The sequence below is a fragment of the Athene noctua genome, chromosome 12, assembly GCF_965140245.1.
Source record: "Athene noctua chromosome 12, bAthNoc1.hap1.1, whole genome shotgun sequence".
Lineage (NCBI taxonomy): Eukaryota > Metazoa > Chordata > Aves > Strigiformes > Strigidae > Athene > Athene noctua.
Window position 1 is genome coordinate 11,715,442 of NC_134048.1, and position 22,354 is coordinate 11,737,795.

Sequence of the window (22,354 nt, forward strand, 5' to 3'; positions counted from 1 at the left end):
CAACAATAAGAATTTACAGGCAAAATCAGCGGCAATGAGTACCCTGGAGGGGTACAAATAACACTGCATTGCTCACTTCCACTCTCAGGCATCCATACATGCGGCTGGCACACATGTGCACACACACGTTCATACACATTTCCCCTGCCCGCCCCCACATTTTTACATTCTTTCTATATACATATGTGTTTTGCTGTTCCACAGCACTTCCACAACAGCTGAATAGTTAGATGTGCACTTCCCTGGGTTTATGTGGCACCTTCCCTGCATTCTGTTTTTGCTTCAGTAGCCTCTCTGGCAATTGTCTGGGAATATGGTTAGCCCCTGCCCCTACACTTTGCCACTCTTGTGACAGAAATCTGCCTGTTCCTCACTGACTGACCTCTAGGGCTATACTGAGAAAGTGGGCAAAGGTTCCTTCACCTGGGCTAAACGTCAAACAGGTTGGTGTACAAAGAGAACAGACAGTTTAGAATCTGTTCATTCCAGCGTCATGTTTGCTCTACAGTCAGTTTTTCCATTCAGTGTGTCACAGATGGCCTCATGGTCCCCACTCCTGGAGATCTGGCTGCCAGCAGGAACACGTCCATTGTGTTCTGTTAAGAGGTTGAAAGTAAAGAACTGGCATGGGTCCTTTTGTCTGCTGCCTTCCTGTAAGGGGCTTAGGAAAGAGCTGGAGTTTTTCCATTCCTGGAATGTGCACATCTCCATATGTGGGTGAGTGATTTTGCTCAGGTAGCCAGGACTGGGAGATGCTGAAGATAACGTCCTCTGACTGCCACTTAGGAAACTCCCGCAGTCTTCCAGGGAGTCTTTCCTAGGGTGTTCAAAGGAGCACCGATTCCAGTTTCTGTAGCTGTAGGCCCACCACCCCAACTGCTTTCGACGGTGGCACTGGCATTTTAGGATCTGTATAAAAGCCCTCTTGAATTCTTTGCTTGAGCAGGGGTAGATGATTGGATTCAAGCAGCTGTTAAAGTAGCCAAGCCAAAATATCACCTTGAAGATCGTTTCAGGGGGCTTCAGAGCCGAAAACAGAGATCCTGTCCAGAAGAAACAAGCAGAGACAATAACTGAGATAATTGGTTTATCTGCCTTTAGGAAGGGCAAATGTCCCAGTTAAAATCTGTTTATCTTTAATGCATGTTGCTTTAATTTTTGGTCTTTTGGTAATAAAATGTTATTTTTGTTATTGTAAAAGCTAATAAGGAAATGTTTTCTACAATATGAAAGCTAAAGGATCACATAATTAATGTAGAATTAAAAAATAAAAAGCAGTTCTTGCGTTTATATGTACACATCTGTTGCACTAACATCGTTGATCTCAATGAAAGACCAAACCTCCATTGTCTATGCTGCTGGTACAATGCACACATGTAATAAGGTTGTGCCTTCTTCAAAGAACTTTGCTTGTCATTTTTGAAGAAAAAGATCTAACTGTTCTCAGGCTTCTCAGGAGTATGTTCAGACATATAACTTCTAATACATTCTTTGGCAGCTCTTAAATATCACCCCATTTATCTAGATTATTATGGTAGTACAAACCTCTTGAAACTTGAAGTTAATTATGACACTTCCCATATCTCAGGCATTCATAAAAATGGTGTAACCCAAACAAAGAGGTTATTTTATGAATACTTCCTTTTCCGTTCACAACCAAATAATTACCCTAAAGAGGCTGCCCAAATGAAAAATTCATGCTGGGAAATCCATTTCATATACTTTTAATATTAAAAACATGCAATTTAGCAAATGGGGCTTTATAAAAGAATGTATGACATTTTTAAAGCAAAACAGGCATTCAGCAGTTATCCAGCTGGGAAAACACCTTAGTGTCTGGCTCAAGTAATCAAAGAACAGGTATTCAGGAGAGAATTCTTATGTCAAGAACTGGAATTAGATTTGAAGAGTTTTTCAAATAGAAGGTGACACTCAAGACTGAATGTCATGTCTCTGAGAAGAGCGACCTTTTACAGTTGGAGTGGTTTCAGATCCTCTGGGCTGTGAAAGCAGCTGAGTCAGTCGTGACTGTCAGGATGCCTTAGAGGGGAGGGATATGATTCTAGGCATATTTCCCATCTCATAGCAATGTAGAGGCCATGACTTGGGCCTCAAAACTATGCAAAAGCACTTCCTATCTTCTTGGATAAATAGCTCTTGTGTGCCACAGCAGATACTGCTGATTATCTATATGACATTGCTGGCCTGGTGCTGACTATAGGGGCTCTGAGTCTCAGCTCACAGGAAAACCAAAGGGAGGTAAGTGTCATTCCTCACACATCCACTGCCCTCCTCAGTGTGTCAGCTAGTCCCTGGCTCAGAAGAGGAAATAAGATCCTGAGATGGCATCAGCTATCTGGAAAGACTCTTCCTCCCCCTCACTTGGGCAATAGGAGTCAGGAAAGATCCTGTGAATGCAGAGTAGTAATTTTTTCCCTGACAGTGTTCTGGTGCCAGCTAGCACTAGCTCTAGCTATTGCCTCAGAGCTAAGCAATATGCTTTCCCTTAAGGTTAACGTGAAGTTTTTTTAAATTACAAGGTTCATAGTATTTCTTTCATGACTCCTGCACTTTACTGACTTTTACTCCATGTGCAAGACTCTTGTAAGTTGAACCCATGTCCTTTATTGCTTTGCTGCTGCTATTGCTTTGCAGGGTTTGACCAATGCCTCTTCTGTCCATCTGATGGAGATGCTACATCTGTCCTGATTGATACTGCAGAAAGTACAGAGTACAACATGTCTATCATTAGAGAAATTATGAATTATATTTGATAAATTTCCAACAGATAAATCAAATCAATGCAAGCACTTAAAACTGTGTCTTGTGAGTGTTACATACTCTTTGATGAAAGACTCAGCAACAATTCATGAGGTTCTATGGAATAAGCTGTTAAACAGGTGTCAAATTCTTATAAAGCTTTAGGAAAAGTTGACCTAGGTTTATAACTGCAGCCAAGATGGGGAAGATGCTCCAAAATCTCCCACATGCACAGTTGCAAACCTTTTCAGGATTCATTCTGTAAACAAGAATTGCTAATATTTTCCAATTTAGGCAAAACAGACATTTTGTGACTTTACAAACCAAGTACAAAGCATTATTATGTACAGCAAGGAACTTTTTGGAGCCCATAATGGTAAATTTCTTACATTGTTTTCTGGAACTCCTTTAAAATATGTATGATTTTTAGCTCTTAAAGCCCAGTAAACCTCATGAAGGGGCTAAAGAGCTCCCATTTTTTTCTTATGTTTGAATGTTGAGTGAGCAGGGGTGAATTTTTCCAGATCAGTTGGTTTGCTTTTCTCTCATACTGTAACAACTGAAAATCTACAGGACATTACCAGATTTAAATATTTTTAGGCAGATTAAATATGGACAGAGTAAATGCTATGGTATAGTTTTCAATAAAATTAAAAAACACATTAAGGAAGTTTACTGACAAATTTGGGAAATGCCCTAAGGACAGATAAAATGAGCTAAGCTAGAGAGAAGAAAACTGGGAACCAATGCAGATAAATTAACTTGTGTTTGTATAATTTATATTGCAATATTTATATTTATATAACTGAATACAACTATATACAGTAGACTGAGACCAAACAAGGAAAAAGGTAGAAAGCTGAGTGCTGAAAAATGGTGAATCTTTGTAAACTGCTTCAAGAAATATGTGTTCCTTAAGGAAAAAAAGGTAAGGAGCTTATGCTTATCTCATGATAATCTGTTTTTCAAATGCCATTTGAAAAAAATGACAAAAAGCCATTTTCAGCAGCTGCAGAAGCATTTTCAAAGCTCTTTCGTTTTAAAGGCCAGTAACACAAAAGAGCAGAGAATTTCCTCATAGCAACCCTGACTGACAGAGGCACCTTGTGTTCAGGCCTGATTCTAGAAAAATCACTGAGCGCCAATCAATCATTTGAAAGCTGTTACGACCCTAGCTGAGTCATTAACAGAAAATTTGGTAATAGATCTGTTTGGAAAGCTATGTGGTGTTGTGATTTAAAAATAAAGATCAGCATTTAGCTACAGTAGTAGAAACATTTTGAAACTAAGAAATCCAGGAATAAGTGTCAAAGAGTTAAAGAAAACACTGATTATTAAACAGTACTTCATTCCCCACTTTTTCCTGGTCCTGCAGACAGCACAACGCAAGTGTTGCTTCACTCTTAAATTATACACAAAGTAGTAGATTAAGTTTTCACAAGAAGGCAAAGAAGTATGCTTTTCTGAACAAGGAATATTTATTATTTTGATAAATAAGCCACTGATTTATAGACTGGTGTGTTAGTTGCTCTTATTTTAGACTGATGTATTAAAACTGGATAGAATTCTTCTTAACTCCTCTACCCTTTTGCATATATATATATATATGCACTATTGTTTCCTAGTTTTTTTCAAAAGTCAGGTAGTAGATGATTATTCCAAGCAGGCCCTAGCAATAAAGGAGGACACTGCACTCCCAGTGAGAATAAGTTCATCTATAAGAGCACGACTCATTTGCTCTCAGATAGCACTTTTCATCTGTCATCCTGACTTTGCGCCATCCTCCTGATTTTACCAGTGGGCAATCTGAGCTAGGGCAAGGTAAAAGCAATCAGCTGAAGGTCATGTGCTAAATCATTTTCACCAGTAAGAAAGTTTTTGTTTTACCAGGAAGAGAAACATGACTCTCTTAACCACTAGAATTCACAGTGGATAGTACAGTGCATTCAAGTGGTGTATTTGGTGGGTCTTGCTACCTTTGCCACCACCAAAGAAAAAACAGAAGTCAAGAATGTTTCCTGAGATTAGCAGAAACTGGTTGATGCATGTGATCAGCTATACTGCTGGCCCTGCAGAGACTGTATGCAGTGACTACATGATTGTACCAAAACTCCACCTATGAAGGAATCCATGGCTAATGAAGGGATCCTCTACCACCAAAAGCTACAGATGCTCTGAAATGTAGTCGTTTTGTAACACCGCTTTCATCATGGTGAAGGGAAAAGGACTGAGATCAGACATGACAATTTATCTTTAAAAACATAAAAGCTACCTGCAAAGAAGAAGGAAATTAAATTGTTTTCCATGTCCACAGGGGCATATATATGAAGCACGGGGTTTTGAATTGCAGGAAGATAAACTGAGATTATGAATTGGGAAACACTTTCTGTCTTCCAAGATAGAAATATTCTGGAACATATGGCCCAAGAAGGGTGTAAAAAATCTAACCCTGGAGCCTCTTCAAAACAGAGTAGACAGATCTACTGATTTATGTATAGCTGATCCAGCCTTTGGGTTGGAGGATGCCCTGAATGACCTCTTCAGATCCCTTCTAGTCCTTCTTTGATTAACTCTGCAGAATATAACTGTGTTCATCAGGAAAACTTTATGGCTTAAATTTTGGCAGCCTAGCAGAGTTTTACATTTGCAGTACTGGAATCCCACTGACACTGTGGGTTTAGATCCCTTTGGTAAATATATCCATTATTTAGGTTGAGGATTAACTGTTAGAAAAATGGAATGTCCAAGACAGATACTTATTTGAGCACTTATTCTCTTCAGGGCTTTGGAAAGTTACTGAGTTTTTGTGTTCAGTCCCTCCTCACTGGGTGGAAGCCCAGCCTGAGTTTTCTACAAGGAGAGAAGAAAAGCTGTTCTTTATTATCCAGAAGGTGGTTTAGATGTATTTCTAAGTATAGTTTAATTTGGTGACTATTGTGCAAAGCCTCACTGCCTTTCACCATATAAAGATATGAAAAATATTTTGATTAGCTTGTATATTTTTAACATTACCCTTTTCCCTACCTTGTTCTGGGAATTAACAACAATACCTTTTATTTAGCTGCACACATGCTTTACCTCATAATTAACCTGTCAGGAGCAAACAACTGTGGGCTATTTTGGTACCTTGATAAAATGATAAAGCTAAGCCTACTAGACACACTCTCTAAACATCAGACTAATATTTCTTCCCCTAATCTCCAACTACTTTCCCATCACAGTCTGATAAACAGATTAAATATTTCCCTGTACTGATTTAGATTGCTTTTCAAAATGGCTGGAAAATTTTGCATATGATTATCTCCTCAGTGATTTATTTGTGATGGAGGTAGCCAGAGTGACTTCCCTACTCAAACTGATTGCTCTCCTGATGCTTCATGTTTAACGGCTTCACTCAAAGGGAATGTGTATTTTCTATTCTCTTTTATTTTTCTGCACTAAACCCTATGATTTATTGAACATAGCACCACATTCTTACCTCTGATTGCACCGTTGACACCAATGAAGTTTTTGCAAAGCCTGCATCCAGCACAAATTAAGAACAGGAAACGGAAACTCAATCAACTAGATCAATTTTGATTGTTTTTTGACCATGCTCACCGGACTTGATAGAGCTATTCAGTTTGGAAATACACTGAGCAGCAGCAAACATCATAAAAAGGAATTAAGAAGTATTTTATTTAGTAAAGGTAATTTCATTTAGGGTCTGACTGGTTCTTTATAACAAATGCTTTAGTACACAGAAAGTAAGTAAAACACCCTCAGTGAAATTAAGGATCACCGTGGGAAACAATTTGCCATATTAATTGTCTTCACATATTCTGCAGAATATCTGGCCAGAACACCACTGAGACATTAAAATTCAGAGTCCACTGGAGTCAGTGGGAGTCTTCAAAAGCCTTTGTAAAGGCTCATAAGGACTTCAACGGACTTTGGAAGAATCCTTAAAATAGCAGGGTGAGCAGCAGGAAAATCTTCTGGACTGGCTTAATCCCAATACTCTCAATTAACAAAACCTCTTCACTGAAGGAGGTTTGGATGTAGCCTTCTGCAGAGGAGAAACACACACGCATGCCCGTGCATACACACACCACTCTCTCATATCCTTTCCTGCTCTGTTATTTTTCTTCCATCTAAATATCTGCTCCTTCACTACTTCTCACAACTGACTGCTGTATTTGTAGAGAAAGGAAGAGGGAAAGTTAAGGCCTTCTATTTAAGGATCCTTAATGTAATAGTTGGCGAACTTCTTGACAAAAGTGTAATACATGGGACATGTTTGAGTTTCCACTTCCATTTTATGAAAGAAGGAAACTTAGCATCAAAATTACACCTGCCAATGCAACCAACCAACCAGACAACCTCCCCCAAACTACTTCCAGTAGAAAGGAAAAAATTTACTACTCCAGTTGTGTATGTATGCAAAGTGATCAGATACTATAGTGATTAGCTGGAGTTTAAATCTGAAAAATAACATGTAAGATAATGTTTATGAGCTAAAACTTTTGAAATTGAACTTTGATATTTCTGTGCCAACCTACTCTGTGTGGCACTTCCAGTCACACAGAGGAAATAAACAACTAGGTATAAGTGACCAACAGTTGTTTGTGACAACCGTCTTTTGTGAAACATCACTGGGTGCCATTGTGTGGTTATACTTCCTCCCTTCATCCTTCACACAAGGAATATTTCTATGTATTTATACATGATGGGCCTGAAAGCCAAGTACTTAATAGAATTACAGAATTATTGCAGGGTCAACCATTAGACCCCTGAAGCCTTCCCTTCTCCAGGCTGAAGAAGCCCAGTTCCTTCACCCTCTCCTCACACAACGTGCTCCTCCACTGGACTTACTCCAGTTTATTATTGTCTTCCCCTACATGGATGCAGTACTCCAGACATGGTCTAATGACTGTTGAACAAAAGGGCTTAAATCACTTCGTTCCATCTACTGGCTCCATTCCTGTCATACAGCCCAATATGCTGCAGCTTGCATCTGATAGGGGCATCTGAAAAATTCTACATCTTGTGTTAGTTTGTGTGAGTCATCTTCATGGGAGAGGGTACTCTGTGTGTGTGTATTTTCAAGAATGCCATATATTTATTATTTGTACCCAGTGGGAGGAAAATTTTAAACTATTAATGTTTTCTTAATCTAAAATTAACTGCATTCTCATTTACTGTCTGCCTTCTCTTTAATATCTGCTTTTTTTTTTTTTCTGTCCAGGCATGTTCACTTTCCAGTTACTTACTTCTTTTCTTCCTCTTAATGTTTAATTATTTATTTCTACTCTCCTTATGTCTTGTTTAATTTTTAACTTCAACTGCTAATCTCCTTTCTAATCACTTTATATTATGATAGTTGACTTCCTATTAATTAAACAACCATTTTAAATAATTTGTGTATTTGATATCAATTAAGTATCTAAATTACTCAGAGAATCATCAGTTCTGTTCAGAATCAAGTACATGACACTTAGATTAGATAATAGTTGGGCAGGAGTACTGTGAAGTTCCTGGATTTAAGGAGAAAAGGTTTCTATGGGTGAGTTTTGGGTGATCAGGTGCAGTTTTCTGCCTGTTACAAAAAAATGACATTTCAGAATGTTCTAAATCCAGTTTTTCTTAGATGAGAGCCAACCTAGGGTGAGTGTATGTTCCTGTTTACTGGAACAAATACAACATTTGTTTTTATTGAAACAAAATGGTCTGGAGTTGTTTAAGAATTTCACTGTGTGTCTGTTGATATCCCAGTAATAGCAAACTAGCTTCAATAAAACATGTTGTGAAGCAATAATGAGGTCGAACGAGACCTTCAATGCACAGGTTTTTGTCATTGTCTTAATATTAAAGAAAAGCCATACAATTTTAAACTACTTGGCTTTATTCGTAACAAGTAGAAACTGAAGTGTTTCAAAACTTGAAACACTGAGTGGGTATTATGGAGAGAAACCCACCTTCTTGTTTGAGTATCAGAAATATTTAGACAATTGGTAAAAAGTATTTGGAAGCTTTGTTATAGAGTCTGGTCAAATTTAAACAGTTAAGGTACCCTGGGAAGGCAGATTTATCCTCCTTCATTCAGAGTAGAGAATTATTCCATTTTGGTGCAGCTTGGAGTAATTCTGACTGGATTTAAATCTGAATTTTTCAACATTCCAGACAAGAGAAAATGTCAGTGTTTTAAAAACTGCTGTAATGATGAAAAGGCATTGCAAAATACAAAATGATAACAAATGAGTTCTGAAACATGAAGACCAGGAAACTTTAACAATATCAAGTCTCTGTCTCTCAATCTGTTCTTGAGAAGAAACTTTTTGCAAAAATGAGAATTGTTTTGCAAGAAATTTGTTTTATGATGGAACTCAGCCTTCCTATGAAAAGTGACTTGATCAGATTGGTGATGTGATCAGTGAGAGACTTTCCAGGTGCCAGGCAGTAGCTGGCTGCTGCTGATGCCTGGCTGGGAAGCTCTGCTTCTCCCCGGCAGTTCACGCTGTCATTCCTGCTGCAGCCGTAGTGCCGGTAGCTGCTAATGGCTGAGTTACAGCCACTTCCTAATGAACAGGGAAAGCTCAAATGCCACATGCCTATAGCCAGTAAAATTCTCCCTGTAAAAGTAATAAGCTGCCTCTGACTAGAGTTGTTATGAGTATGAGTTTAGAGAATGTGGAAAGGATGTGTTCGTCTTTTATTTAAGCTTTCTGTGGGCCTTTCTACCACATGCTTAGGCAAGTCAGCATGCCAGGGTTTTAAAGCTAATTGGATTTCTAAAGCTCCTGATTTCTTTCCTTCCAGCATTCAGTGTTTGTTTACATTCCCCTGGACTTATTTAGTATAGGAAAAAACCCCACAGTTTACAAACAGTAGAGGATGAAATAGAGAGTATGGTTATAAAATTAAGAGTTGATCAAGCTGGGAGGGGCTGCAGGCCTTCTGGAGAAGAGGGTTAGGATAACAGTGAAAAAAGATCTTGAGAAATAGGAAAAGCATCCAAAATCAACAGAATAAAATTCAATAAAGAAAATGAAATGAAAGATGGTTAAATTATAACTACTACAAACAAGTAATGATGGCTAGCATTTGGGTTTTGTTTTTGAGAATGTTGGTGTCTCAGTGGGATGCCTTGGGCTGCATATCCCAGCAGTGCCTGGGCTGCCGGGCTGGGGGACACCATGGGAATCACAGTAACCCCAGAGTCACCAACACGGTGCAGAGCTGCACACCATTTGTGGGCAACTTGTGTGTGTGTTGAGGGAGAGCATTTGGCTGTTGAGGAGAGAGAAACATCACAAGGAATAACTAAGTGACATTGTAGAAGATAATGTGGGAGATCTAGAAATACAAAGATGATGCTGTTGCAGGTACAGCAGTTCTCATTCTTCATTTTATTAACAGGTACTTTAGGTATATGTCCAAGGATCTAGGACAGCTATTAAGAAAAGTGACCTGGTTATGAGGAGTTTATGTCCTAGAGCTGACTAACTGTACCAGTTGTGAGATTCTCTTTGCTGGAGCCTTCTGGCCCTACAGTGAGCAAATACTTGTGAAGGGTGGTGAAGGTATTGTTCAACCAGCCCTTCATTTATCTGTTTTACAGTTGAGTCAAGGATGTCACACAGAGAAATTTCCCCTAACTGTCCTGATGGGGTTAAAGTGTTTAATACGGATTCCTCCATCCCATTCAAAGAGGGAAATAAATGTCTGCAAACGAACACATTATTGGCATTAAATAAATGCAGTAACTCCTACCAATCTAAGGCCTGATCCTGTGTAGACAAGTTCTTAAGCAGGCAAATGAAAGTGGCAGACATACATAAATGAAGAATCTGACCATTAGAGTCATCCTCCTATGGATACGTTCATGATTAGGAGCAAAACCTAGGGAAAATATTTTCCTTGCTGTCTCATAGGCTGAGAAAGGTTATTGTTTCTATTTTCCTATCCTAATTAACATTCACAATTTCTTATCACCCACACTATCTATCTATGATAAAGGATGCCTCATATTTCAGATAAACGAATCACTTCTACGAGACCTGCATGAACTTCAGTCACATTGGCTCAAATTTGAAAGCCTTTTAAAGGCTCCAAAAATAGACACTTCTCTAGGATGGCCAAAATAAAACCAGGACTTTATCTCCCTGGAAGCTTTGCTGATGGAAGTTGTACTACAAATAGTGATCAGATCTTTTTACTAAACCCCAGAGTTGCTACACCTTACATTACAAACAATCACAAAGCAGAGTAACTATATTTGCATTTTTAAAGGGACAGTGCATATGTATTTAACCGCAGAGCTGCTAACAATGGCACTCCCGGCATGGTAAGATTGTCCCTGATTGCTAAGCAGAAGTTAAGAGATAAACTGTCATTTCCAGAGATCTTGTTCTGGTCTGCAGTCCATGACTGTCCTTCTTACAGTGTCATACAAAAGATGGTGTTGATGCTTAAAGCATTGAGAGTTGAAAATTATTTTTATAAACTTATGGTGCAACAGACCATTTTCAAGTTGGTATTTAGGAGAGCAACAGAAAAGACAAACAGGAGCTTTATTTGCCCAGCACAGAAAGACAATGAAAGGGGAAAGCTGTACTTCAGAAAAGAACAACAACAAAAAAGCAACAAGATTAAGGTTTTTCATGCCTCATCTATAGTTGTCATATTATCAGAAATATTCAATAACAGATTATTGAGATACAAGATATGGAAAAATGGAGATAAGGAAAAATTCCATCGAGCACTTACATTTTTTACACAAACCCTAAATATCCTATATACTAGTCTATCATCTCTCAGTCCAGGATAGCTATGATGGCTTACACTATGGAGAGAATTCACTTATATTTAAATTGTGTTGCCCTCATATATAAATATGATAAAATCAAGATCAATTTTAGTAAGAATCTTGTTCAGTGTGTTAAAACTGGCAGTAGATAGGGACAGAAATATTACATTATTTTGTCCAAAAGAGTTACAGACCTTTGCAGCTTGCTAACTAGAAAGAATATGGGCCAAGCTTATGCTTGTTTTGTAAAAGATTATCTGATTAAGGGAGTCTAGAAAAGCTAATCTAAGTCTGCTGACATTTCATTTATTATACTTAAATATCTAAATATCTTCAATTACTGGGCATGCTTTTGTGTCTTTTTCTCCCCTTCTTGTTCTGACTTGTAACTGAGGCAATCTGTCTTGGACATTGTTGGTAAATAATAGGATTCTAGCATGGACTTGCGTAACACGGCTGAAAGATATTGTATGAACTTCCATTATATTTTTTCTCTTTTGTTACTTAGAGACTGATAGTTATTGCTTTTCAGTTTCTAGGTGTCACTTGAAAGACCATCAAAATAGCTCAAAATCTTGCAATGGGCTATGGAGGACTTTAGTGAAGATACCATAAAACTCATCACTTTTTGTTCATGTCTGTATTTCACAGATAGGTACACTAAAGAACATGCAGCTAGATCCTGAGGTATGGCCTCAATGCTTTAGGACCACATGCACATGTATAACTACTCAGTGCTTTCATCATGACTGCCAACCTGAGCAGTAGCACATGTTTGCAAATACTTTTGACATAAGTACGTTGAGCCTGCTGCCTTGATGGATGCTGAAAGCAGTTTCCTCTGAAATGATCACTTCTCTCCTGTCTTTGATTTCAGTAGTTTTGAGATTTCGTATTGCTGCCCAGTGTCTCAGTCCCGATTTTTTTTATTCCTCGGAGCTTTCTCATTACCTGACACAGGAATTGCTGCAATCCCTCAGGCTGAATAGTCAACATGAGTTGATTTCTTTGATTTTTTTTCTGTATTGCTTTGCATATTTGTTTTTGTAACACTGTACACTTGAAGATTTCTCTTTGTTCCTCTGACTGGTAAATCAAAAGCCTACATAGGAAGTACCCCAGAATTTGTACAGTTTTATCTGCTTTGATAACAAAAACTATGTTCCAAAAAACAGAAGTCTGTAAGTAATTGATAATTGTCATCCTTTGCAAACCAAAAGGCTTAAACTAGGGCTTAAGGGAGGCTATTTTACTAGTAAAATGGGTGATCCTGAAATAATCTAGTCCTCCACATGTGACAAAACATGCTGTACTGGTCAAGAAATGCCCTTATGATGTTTAGTTTTACAGGAATTGGCTAGAAAATAGGAGGAGCAGGTTCCTGCTGTCACCTGTGTAATTGAACATTGCACCAAAGATTGATCTGCAAGTGGGCAGAGGGTCAGATTGCCACATATATATTTAATTTGTCCAAATTCTGTATAACTATTAACTTGAGAACATCAAATCTAGAGAGCTAGGCTAGTTGGAGAGGGGAAGAGGGGACAAGACCAAAATGAGATGAAAAACAAAACCAGGCCTAAAGCCTTGCAGAAAGCAGAACCCAGTAGCATTGACAGCACTGAACCTAATGCCTTGAAGTGTTTCCCATGGAAAACTAAGTAGCCTAATTTGGTATTTTTGGTGCAGAGATGCAGAGGTTGGGCTGATGTAACATAAATCTACATACTCTACTTGAATAACATTTTATTTTGAGAATAATTTTGTATTGGCTGACCTGCAGCATGCAGAATATTTTTATGTTCTTTTTTATTATTTTATAGAGAGGTTTCAAAAGCTTAATATATAAGGATAGTCAAAACAGTTGTATCTTCATTATGAGACTCTTGGGACCTTATCCCACTGCCAGTTAAGTTACAAGAACTTTGTTTCTGACTTCAGTGGATAAGATCACAGTTTTTTTGCGAGCAGGGGTAGTTGGGCTCTGAAATGGGAAGTGAATAATGCTCCACTGATCTCCACTGGTGTTAAGCAATAGTCTGGAGAAGTTAATATGCTGGAGGTAGTAAGTTTTCCATTTGGGAGGGGGGGTGTGTGTCTGGGAGAAGACTGGAAAGCCCACTCTGATATGTCAATTAACAGAAATGAGACCAAACTTTTACCTAGTAGGCAGGAGAAAACATATGATCTTTCATTTTGTATTAATTTTTAAAATAAAGGTATTGGCTTAAAATTGGATATTCCTTTGTTTAAAGGAGGGGATTTTAATGAGTGTTACCTTATTTCTGAAGAGCTCTAGTCTTTAGATAAAAATAATCTATTTTACCTAGCATTTTTCAGCAGTGCATATTTAATAGAGTCCTAATGCCTAAAAAAGGATTTGTATTAGGGGAAAGAAAAGAAACATTTGTTTTAAAGAAGCAAGATATTTACTTTTCAAAGCTGAGTCATTGAATTTATGGCACAAGAAGTTGTCTCAAAGACACATGTCTTCATTTTGTTTTTTTATGCTGTACCACAAATAATTTTGAGTGGCAACACAATTGTTACCAAGCCATGGAGTGTTTCTGATTGTGCACAATAAGGGTATTTTGTATCTCTATTGCTATCTGGAAAGAATATCTGGTAGCTACTGGAACAAAAACAAATTTCTGACATGATTCTCTTTGATACCAGTTTTGCTGCATCATCAGGTGCTTAACACTAAAGGCAGCATAGTTCAGTCCTACAAAAAGAGATTGTAGGTCATTCTGTGTGATGATCATTTCATGATGCTCCATACATCATAGTGCCAGTGCTGTAATTCCTCTCCATAGCTGTATACAGAGCTCTGTCAGAGAGCTTTCCTTGCAAAGCCTTTTGACACTTGCTTGAAAAACACTCTGTAAGTGTTAATATTATTTATTTTCCTTTGTCGTGGAATATTTATTCAAGCAATATCCCTGCTTTCAGCACCGCATCAGTTCCCAGTATATATCTGCCACCAATGCAATAATCCTTTATCTAGGATATAAAAGTGGGTAGCTGTGGAATATATTGAAATTCCAGAGTGGAAGAATTATAATTTTCTGGGAAACTAGTAGAAGAGCTGAGAACACTTTTAACATGAAAGAAACTACGTACAAGCAGATTGGTTAAGACATGGGTTTGGGGTGTTGCAGAAATAATGTTTATTGACTTGTCAAATGTTTTGTGGTTGGATCCCCAGAAATCCAGAGCTGCTCTACTAACACCATTCTGCAGAGTCATGGCATTACTGAGTGAAACATGGAGCAAAAACCATAGTAAGTATGTGGATGTGAGGGTAGGATCTGGGTTAATGGTGCAAATACAAGGTGTGAAAAAATACAGGCTAAGGAAGAAGCCTATCCTTCCCATATAGCGAAGGTAAGTATCTAGTCTGCACTCAGTAGCAGAAATGGTATTGTAGTTTGCAGTCCTGCACTGATGAGCAAGTGGGTTGTGATTAAAGCATCCCAGGGCACCTATGGAGAGTTTTGTAAATCACTGGTACCTTTTGGATTCTATGATTTGACTACCACTGAAACTGGTTTCATACCATTGTGTGCTTTTTGTAAGTGTTTTTAATAGCAATAATTTAATTTTGTGACTTCAAGACACAAAGCAAAAGATTTCTGGTATGAAGAATACAGCACACAGCAAGCTCCTTAAGAAGTCTTTCTCCAGCACTCACCCTCTTCTTGTTTAAGAATGGCTGCATTATGCATGTCAGGAAAAGGTCTTTTCCCCTGTTTTAGTGAGCAATGCTTTAGTCATGCCTAACACCATTAATTAACTTTGTACTGATACACAGAGATGAAAAGTACAAGCTTCTGAAGTGTGCCGAATAAATTAAAAAAAAGAGATCAGGGACAAGGAACAAAGCCAGCCCTATTCCTAGTCAGCAAAACAAAGTACGCCCTATTTAAAAGCATTTGGATGCTATGTTGGATACTATGTGTACCTTTTTCCCCGTTCTTAGACTAAAGGCTATCAGTTCAGAGTTGGGCCCCCAAAACGATTTCTAGGCAGAGGACTGGAGAGTCAGCAGTCTATATTGCAATGCCAAGATGCTGATTTTTTCACTCTTCTAACTAACACAACGGCAACTCTTTCTGAACCTCAGCTCCGTGGAGCAGCAAGTGCTCACAGCGCTGAAGTGAGCGTGTTGGGGGTTACAGGCAAGCAGTCTGTGTGGGGTCAGAGCCCACAGCAGTGGGCTTGGACCTTCAGCCCACCCAGCACCTCTGCCAGCACACAGTGTGCTGTGGTGGAGGCTCTCAGCTTGTCACCTCACTGATGCCTTGGGCACAATTTATATGGGAGATGAAATCATATTGTGACAAGCAATAAATTCTCCTCTCAGGTGTCTTAAGCAATGAGTCATTAAGCCTCCCAAGAAAGACCAGGAGTTTTGAAATAACTTCTCAAAGGGAAAACTGCCACTCTTTAAAGAAACTTGTTTCTCACGCTGCTTCTGCCCTGTAACCATAAAGTTTTTAATGGACTAATCTGCATCTGTGTTCCTTGAACAGTGTCAGTAGCTATAGTGGCTTCTGCTAGCTAAGGATATGTTCTGCTGCATTCACGTTCGCTTTTTTTTTCCCCAAAGTCCCTTCAACAATTCAAAATCAAGGAGGGAATCTATCTTATCAGGGAATCATGAACTACTAGCTACATCTCTAGTAGTACTACTAGTATTGTATGGTGAAAATATATTTCTATCCACAGGTGTGTATTTTTGCAATAGCTGGAAACTTGCTCTATGTTATAAACTTTCTTTAAGAGCCAGCACAAGGACTTAAACTTCCGTAGCCAAAGAGAACGTTGCTCACCATTTTCTTGCATTTGGAGTTTTTCACATCCTTAACATTAGCTTTATGTAGATCTTGAATCATAGAGGTTTTTAAGTTTATGATACAATAAACTAGAGATTATAAAGTTGCCCTACAATAGGTTGTCTTGCAGTAAAGATTCTAGTCTAAATGATACTACACATTCACTGAAATTATAATTTATAACACTTCACCAGAACCAGGTTGCTGAACTCAGTTTAGTTTTCTACAACAGTTTCTAAAAATATTCGCTTACCACTCAATAAGAAATGCTTTGGTAGGGTAACTAAGTAAACATGAATACAGAACATTAATAAAGGCTTTTTCTCTCTTTTCTTTTTCCACCTCTTTCCATATTTAGGCTGTCAGACTCTCTGTGTCTCAGAGAAATTAATTTTAGACAGATATTTTTGAAAGCTTAGTAATTCAGTGTCTTGAGATACTCCACTTCAGAGGTAATGCTAATATTAAAAACAATACAGGCAAATTTCACAAGGACTTGGGAACACAGAACAAATCAAAAAAAGCAAACAAAGAGCTGCATAAAATGCTTTAATAATGTTTTAAAGTTGAAAGTGAGCAAAGTGGCTGCCAAAATTTCACATGGCAGTCTCCTGAAATGCTTGAAGTAAGACCTATTGAAACCAGTGAGAACCTTTCTGTGGGGATCAGTGGGTTTTGTGTGTTTGCTTTGGGGATTTGATCAGTTGGAACTGAGAACTAGAACTTTTTCAGCTTCCCAAAGTTTGGGAATTTTACACCTCATCATTAGATCAGGTTCATTTCCATTTAAGACACCTAACAATGCCACAAGACCTACTGTGTTATAGTCCAAACATGTAATAGTAAACTAAAACAAGAACGTTTCAGTGCTGAAACTCTTTTTTGTTCTTATCTAGGATTTTTGTCAAAGCACCCTGTAAAATATAGGTTTCTGAAAGCTAATTCAATTCAAACAAAGACCATAAAGGGGGATTTAATATATAAACTCTGAAGATATTGTCCCCTGATTTGACATCTGCCCCATCAGGGAAGGATTAACAGATGAGCAGACTTTGTGCAGGCTGCACACTTCACAGAGTTTCAGCATGAGCCTTTGAAAAGCCAACATCAGAAGTAAATTACTTTCACTTCGCTTCCTTTCATCTGTTCACAGCAGTTCTCAAAATGCTATCTACTTATAATTTGTCTGATGTTTTCTAAGATATTTTTGTAATAAACAACTAACCCTCTTCCTCCCCCTCCCCTCACAAGCCCTTGATTACCAACTTACCTAGTGGCAGAACGATGAAGAAAGGTAGCCAGCACAAAATAAACATGCCAACCACAATTCCCAATGTCTTGGCTGCTTTCTTTTCTCTAGAGAATTTAAAAAGTTTGAAAGCTAAGGTGTTCCTGGGATTGTGACCCTTGGATTTTGTGCTGTTTAATGCGTCCTCGTGAATGTTCCTGTAATGAATCCGTAAAGTCAGCTCCTTGGAGTTGGACATTTCTTTCATAACCCCAGCTTCCAGGTTTTTAGTAGTCCTTTTTGCCACTATGTAGACCCGACAATACATCACGAGGATGACGATTAAAGGAATGTAAAATGACCCCAAGGAGGAAAACAAAGCATAGAATGGTTCTTCAGTGATACGGCACTCTTTATCGTCCTTGGGTGCTGGCTCTTTCCAGCCCAAAAGAGGCCCAATAGAAATCACCATGGAAAGAACCCAGACACCTAGGAGAGCTAAAATTGCCCTTCTTCTTGTTACCAAAGTTGGATACTGGAGAGAATAACGTACCCCTATATATCTGTCTATAGAAATTGCACACAGACTTAAAATAGAAGCTGTACAGCATAGCACATCAACTGCTGCCCAGATATCACAAAATATCCTCCCCAAAACCCAGTAGCCAAGGATTTCCAGTGTAGCAGAGAATGGAAGGACAGTAAAACTCAGCAACAAATCTGCTATTGCAAGGTTAATTATGAAATAGTTTGTAGGGATTCTTAAATGTCTATTGCAAGCAACAGAGAGAATTACCAAGATATTACCTATAATAGCAAAGAGTATAAAGGCACCTAGGATAAGCCCCACAATTATCGCCCTACGGATATCCAAGGCAGGTGAATCCAGATTGCTTGCTGTCTCATTGGAGTTGTTTGCAGAAAGATTGCCATTATTTAGTGCAGACACTTTCAGATATCCAGGTACCGATGAATTGGATTTATCGCCGAGGTAGGTATTCATCTTAAAAATCATCCTCCATAGCAAATTATGATTGGGTCCCTTGCACAACACGCAGGTGGTTTGAGTTCAGTTGAAAGTTATCTCTCTACCCAAGAAGTTGCTGCAAAGCCCCCGCCGGTTTTAGATTGAGAACTCATCTCCTCAGCAAGCTGTCAGCTATGAGCACGTAAAACTTGCACAGCGTGAAGTCCTCTGAAGCCTGTCAGAAATAATAGGCTGTTCAAACTTGCCTAATTTCTCATACGAACTCGTTTAAACAGAAATTAGCCGGCAGAAGTCTTGGCTGGAGCTCGAAAGTAGCTGTTTCGATCATGACGTCCCTGAAATAAAAGATAGGTTTACTGTTCTCCCTTGTGGATCTGTGGTTCTGTTGGAAGGATGCCCCTGTCTAGCTGCTGTGACATGCGTCTCCGAGGAGTTTGTCAGCATTTAGGCAGCTCTGCATGAACTGCCCGTCTGTGCTCACCCTGCATGTGCTGGTGACATCACTGTGGCCGGCCCGGCACAGCGCTAGGGGGCAATGCAGTGCAACTTAAAACTTCCGTATCAAAGTCTGAAAGCTAAACAAATGGAATATATCAATCTTAATTAAAGCATTTGCCACATAAATCTGGAATGGAAACCTTCAAAAAACCAGTTTCATTATCTGAGAAAAATATACTCGGTGGGATGTGGTGAAAAAAGCAATTTCAGTACAAAATGATCTAGTGCCCTTTGCCTTTTGCTCACCGAGGAAATGTATTTGAGTTTATTTTGTAATCGAAGTGAATCACATGCCATTTTAGAGAACAAATCATCTCCCACCTGCTAAGGACAAATAGGCAGGTTCCAAAAATCCCAAGTCTATTCATAGATTCAGTATTTAATGATGGCATAAAAATATACATGAAGTAGTTTGTTTCTAATTGTAAACTTTCTGTTAATAAAGCAAAACTCACAGATGATCAAACCCAGTATCTCTATTAAGATCCTTATGTTTGTTCTGTATTCCTGTGTATCAGGCGCATCTGTGGCTTCATCTCCTCTTTTTTACCTAGATAACTTTTCTAAGCATAGGTGCATTATGAATCCCAGCCTTGAACAGAGCTGAGCACCCTCACCCACAGCCAAAGTGAAGGCAATGAAAAGTATTTAGCAGCCTTTTCAAGGTAGTCTTTATGCTTAAATTTCTTCCTATATCTTTGCTAAGGGCTGTGAGATCACTGAAACTGTTATTAACTGGTAGCTCTCCAAAGAGCTATCCTCTTACAGTATTCTATAAAGGAAAAAATAAGTAACAACTGATTTATTTTCTTAGGTAATAGCCTTTAACGTTGAAAACGGTGGTTTCTTGGTTTCTTCATTTTGTGTAGCTTTAGATCACCAGGTGGGGAGAAATCTCAGATCTTTATAGCTCGGTGCCATTAAAAACAAAAAGCGAAAGATTAGCTGAACATATAACTGCCAAGACACTGTTCTCAACTTTCTGTCATCATATTATGTCCTACAGCTGTTGTCTGCAGTACTCTGGATTACTGTATATTGATCGTCCTGTTACAAAATGTACCGTGTTTAAAATAAAAGGTTCATTTTTAATAAGGCAGCTATGGCTGAAAGTTGCAGCTGAGTGCTGGTTTTAAGGACAAACCATATAAACAAAAGCTCTGGTTGAATTTTCTTTGAGGAGTGTATGGCAGATGTTTGTATAGCCCTTCCCAATCTCAGGGACTATAGCAAAGCAGTATCATTCAAAAACTTTGAAACATTTACAAGAATGACATAACATGTCATGGAGTCACTGAAGGGAAGAGGAACAAACAGTCTATGAGCTCAGCCTCAGCTTTTCTGCCTCTGCTCTCTCGAAAGCAGAGCTTTCGCTGCTAATAAAAGCAGTTAGCAGCCTTTGATTTTGGACATGTATCCTTCACACCATTCTTGCTGGACTCCACACAACCACTCTGAGTTTTGTTTGTGATTTCTAATTTTGTTTTTCTGCCTTGTCTGTTTATACCATTAATTCCTCAGGCTAGGGGCTCTCTGCTGTTGTGAAGGTGCAGGCACAGGTGCCAGGAGGTGTGATTACAGCTGTGTGCACCCAGGGCGACTGACTCAGCACCACTCGCAGTGGAGCTGTGGTAGCACAGGGGGCAGCAGGAGCAGCTGCTTGCCTGGGCATCCTGGTGGGACTGCATAGCCTACAGTGAAGCCTGCATCTTCCCACTCTCGGTGCTTGATCTAAATTGATTAAAGCTAGTTTTATTAGATAATTAAGTCAGGGCATAACAATGTTTCAGCCTCTGGCATGTAAGAAAATACGATCACTGCAAAACGTGGAGAGGTTGGGTAAGAAGAGGGAGTACACTGGTCTACTTCAGTTTTTTATCTGGCAACACGTGGGACACGCCCAGCCTGCAAATAACAGAGTGGCCTGTAACTCCTCCCTGGTTTTGGCCACACTACATTAAGATTTGTAGCCCGGAGGAACCCGGTCTTTCATAGCCTTTCAACAGTCACTCCAGGAGTCAGCTGGTTCCAGCTTGCTGGCAAGGTCCAGGACACGGTGCCAACAGCGGTGGCAGGCAAGGGCAGAAGGGCAGGGAACAGGGATTCTAACTGGTAGCAGTTGGACACATTTCTTTGCTCAGTATCTTTTGCTTGCAGGGGTACTGGGACCAGGCTGCTTCCCTTATTACTGCTGCTTTCTGTGCCCCTCTAGATGAAACAACATAAAAGTCCTATTCTAGCGGACAAAGAGGAAGACAAAGCTACTGCTCATCGCTTAACAGCCCTACTGAGAAGTCTGATGTGATTTTACATCTCTGTTTACCAGTCTGTGTAATAATATACTGGCTGAATAGTCATGAGACTCAGCTGATTAATGTTCACAAATTGCTTTGAGATCTGCAGTGGCAGGTGCTATAATAAGGCAGAGTGTATTGAAACCCAGACATGAACATTAACTATTTACCTACCCTAAGATGAATGATAGAATAGGTATTGTGAAAAGTATGCTACTTGTTCTGCAAAGTTCAAGCTAGTGCAATCGAAAACAACTGATCAGAGAAGTGCAGATAGTATTCATTGCAGAGTTGCTTTCATTCAGATGAGTCATAGTTTTCAATGAAAAAGTAAATTTAATAGCCTGGAGATTCTACTCAATATTATTTCAATAATGATGAACAGCAAGACAGGATGCCCTTTAGCTATTCATTGTACTTCTGCTGAGAGTTTGCTGAAGCAGCAAAAGACTGGATACAGAGCATACATTTGAGGAAACATGGAGAACATTTTCATATGTTCTTAGACTAGTTCAAAATTTGAAATATGCTGAACTTTTAAAATGTATTTTCTTGTACCAGATAAATGATGCAAAAGGAGTCCTATTGTCATGGATCCATTTTCTAAAGAGCTGTGTTCCTTCTATGCTTCTTTTACAAAGTGACGTTAAAAATATGTACTGGCATTTTGATCTGATTTCAGAAACACAGAAGAAGCACTTGCAGAGTACTTTTGCAACACCAGGGAATAACAATACATCCTGCTCCTAATTGAGCATGGGAGTGCGAGCTGATACAGAATTTAAATGAGTGTACCTAGATATAGTTTCTTAATTCTTTGATTTAATTAGAAACCCTGATAACTCACAGAAATATACAGATATGACTGAAGAAAAACAAGCCTATAGTGTCCAAAATAGTTTAGCTTATTCACTCTGACTCAAACAGTATTATGAACTTGCTATCACGTTTGATACAAGT

General features: G+C 38.8%; 1 protein-coding gene across 1 annotated transcript; it reads right to left on the reverse strand.

Annotated features, from left to right (window-relative positions):
- Positions 1–245: 245 nt before the first annotated feature.
- On the reverse strand, positions 246–18,629 carry ADRA1B (adrenoceptor alpha 1B). Its single transcript, XM_074916106.1, has 2 exons — positions 17,657–18,629; positions 246–1,043 (listed from the first exon to the last, which is right to left on the reverse strand). The coding sequence occupies exons 1-2, from the start codon at positions 18,627–18,629 to the stop codon at positions 481–483; spliced, it is 1,536 nt and encodes a 511-aa protein (XP_074772207.1). The 3' UTR covers positions 246–480.
- Between the last annotated feature and the right edge of the window lie 3,725 nt (positions 18,630–22,354).

Coding starts and splice junctions, on each gene's coding strand:
- ADRA1B (XM_074916106.1), bottom strand. CDS start 18,629: ATGATTTTTAAGATGAATACCTACCTCGGCGATAAATCCAATTCATCG. Junction 1,044..17,656: donor CTTCATCGTTCTGCCACTAG/GTAAGTTGGTAA, acceptor TCTTCTGGACAG/GATCTCTGTTTTCGGCTCTG.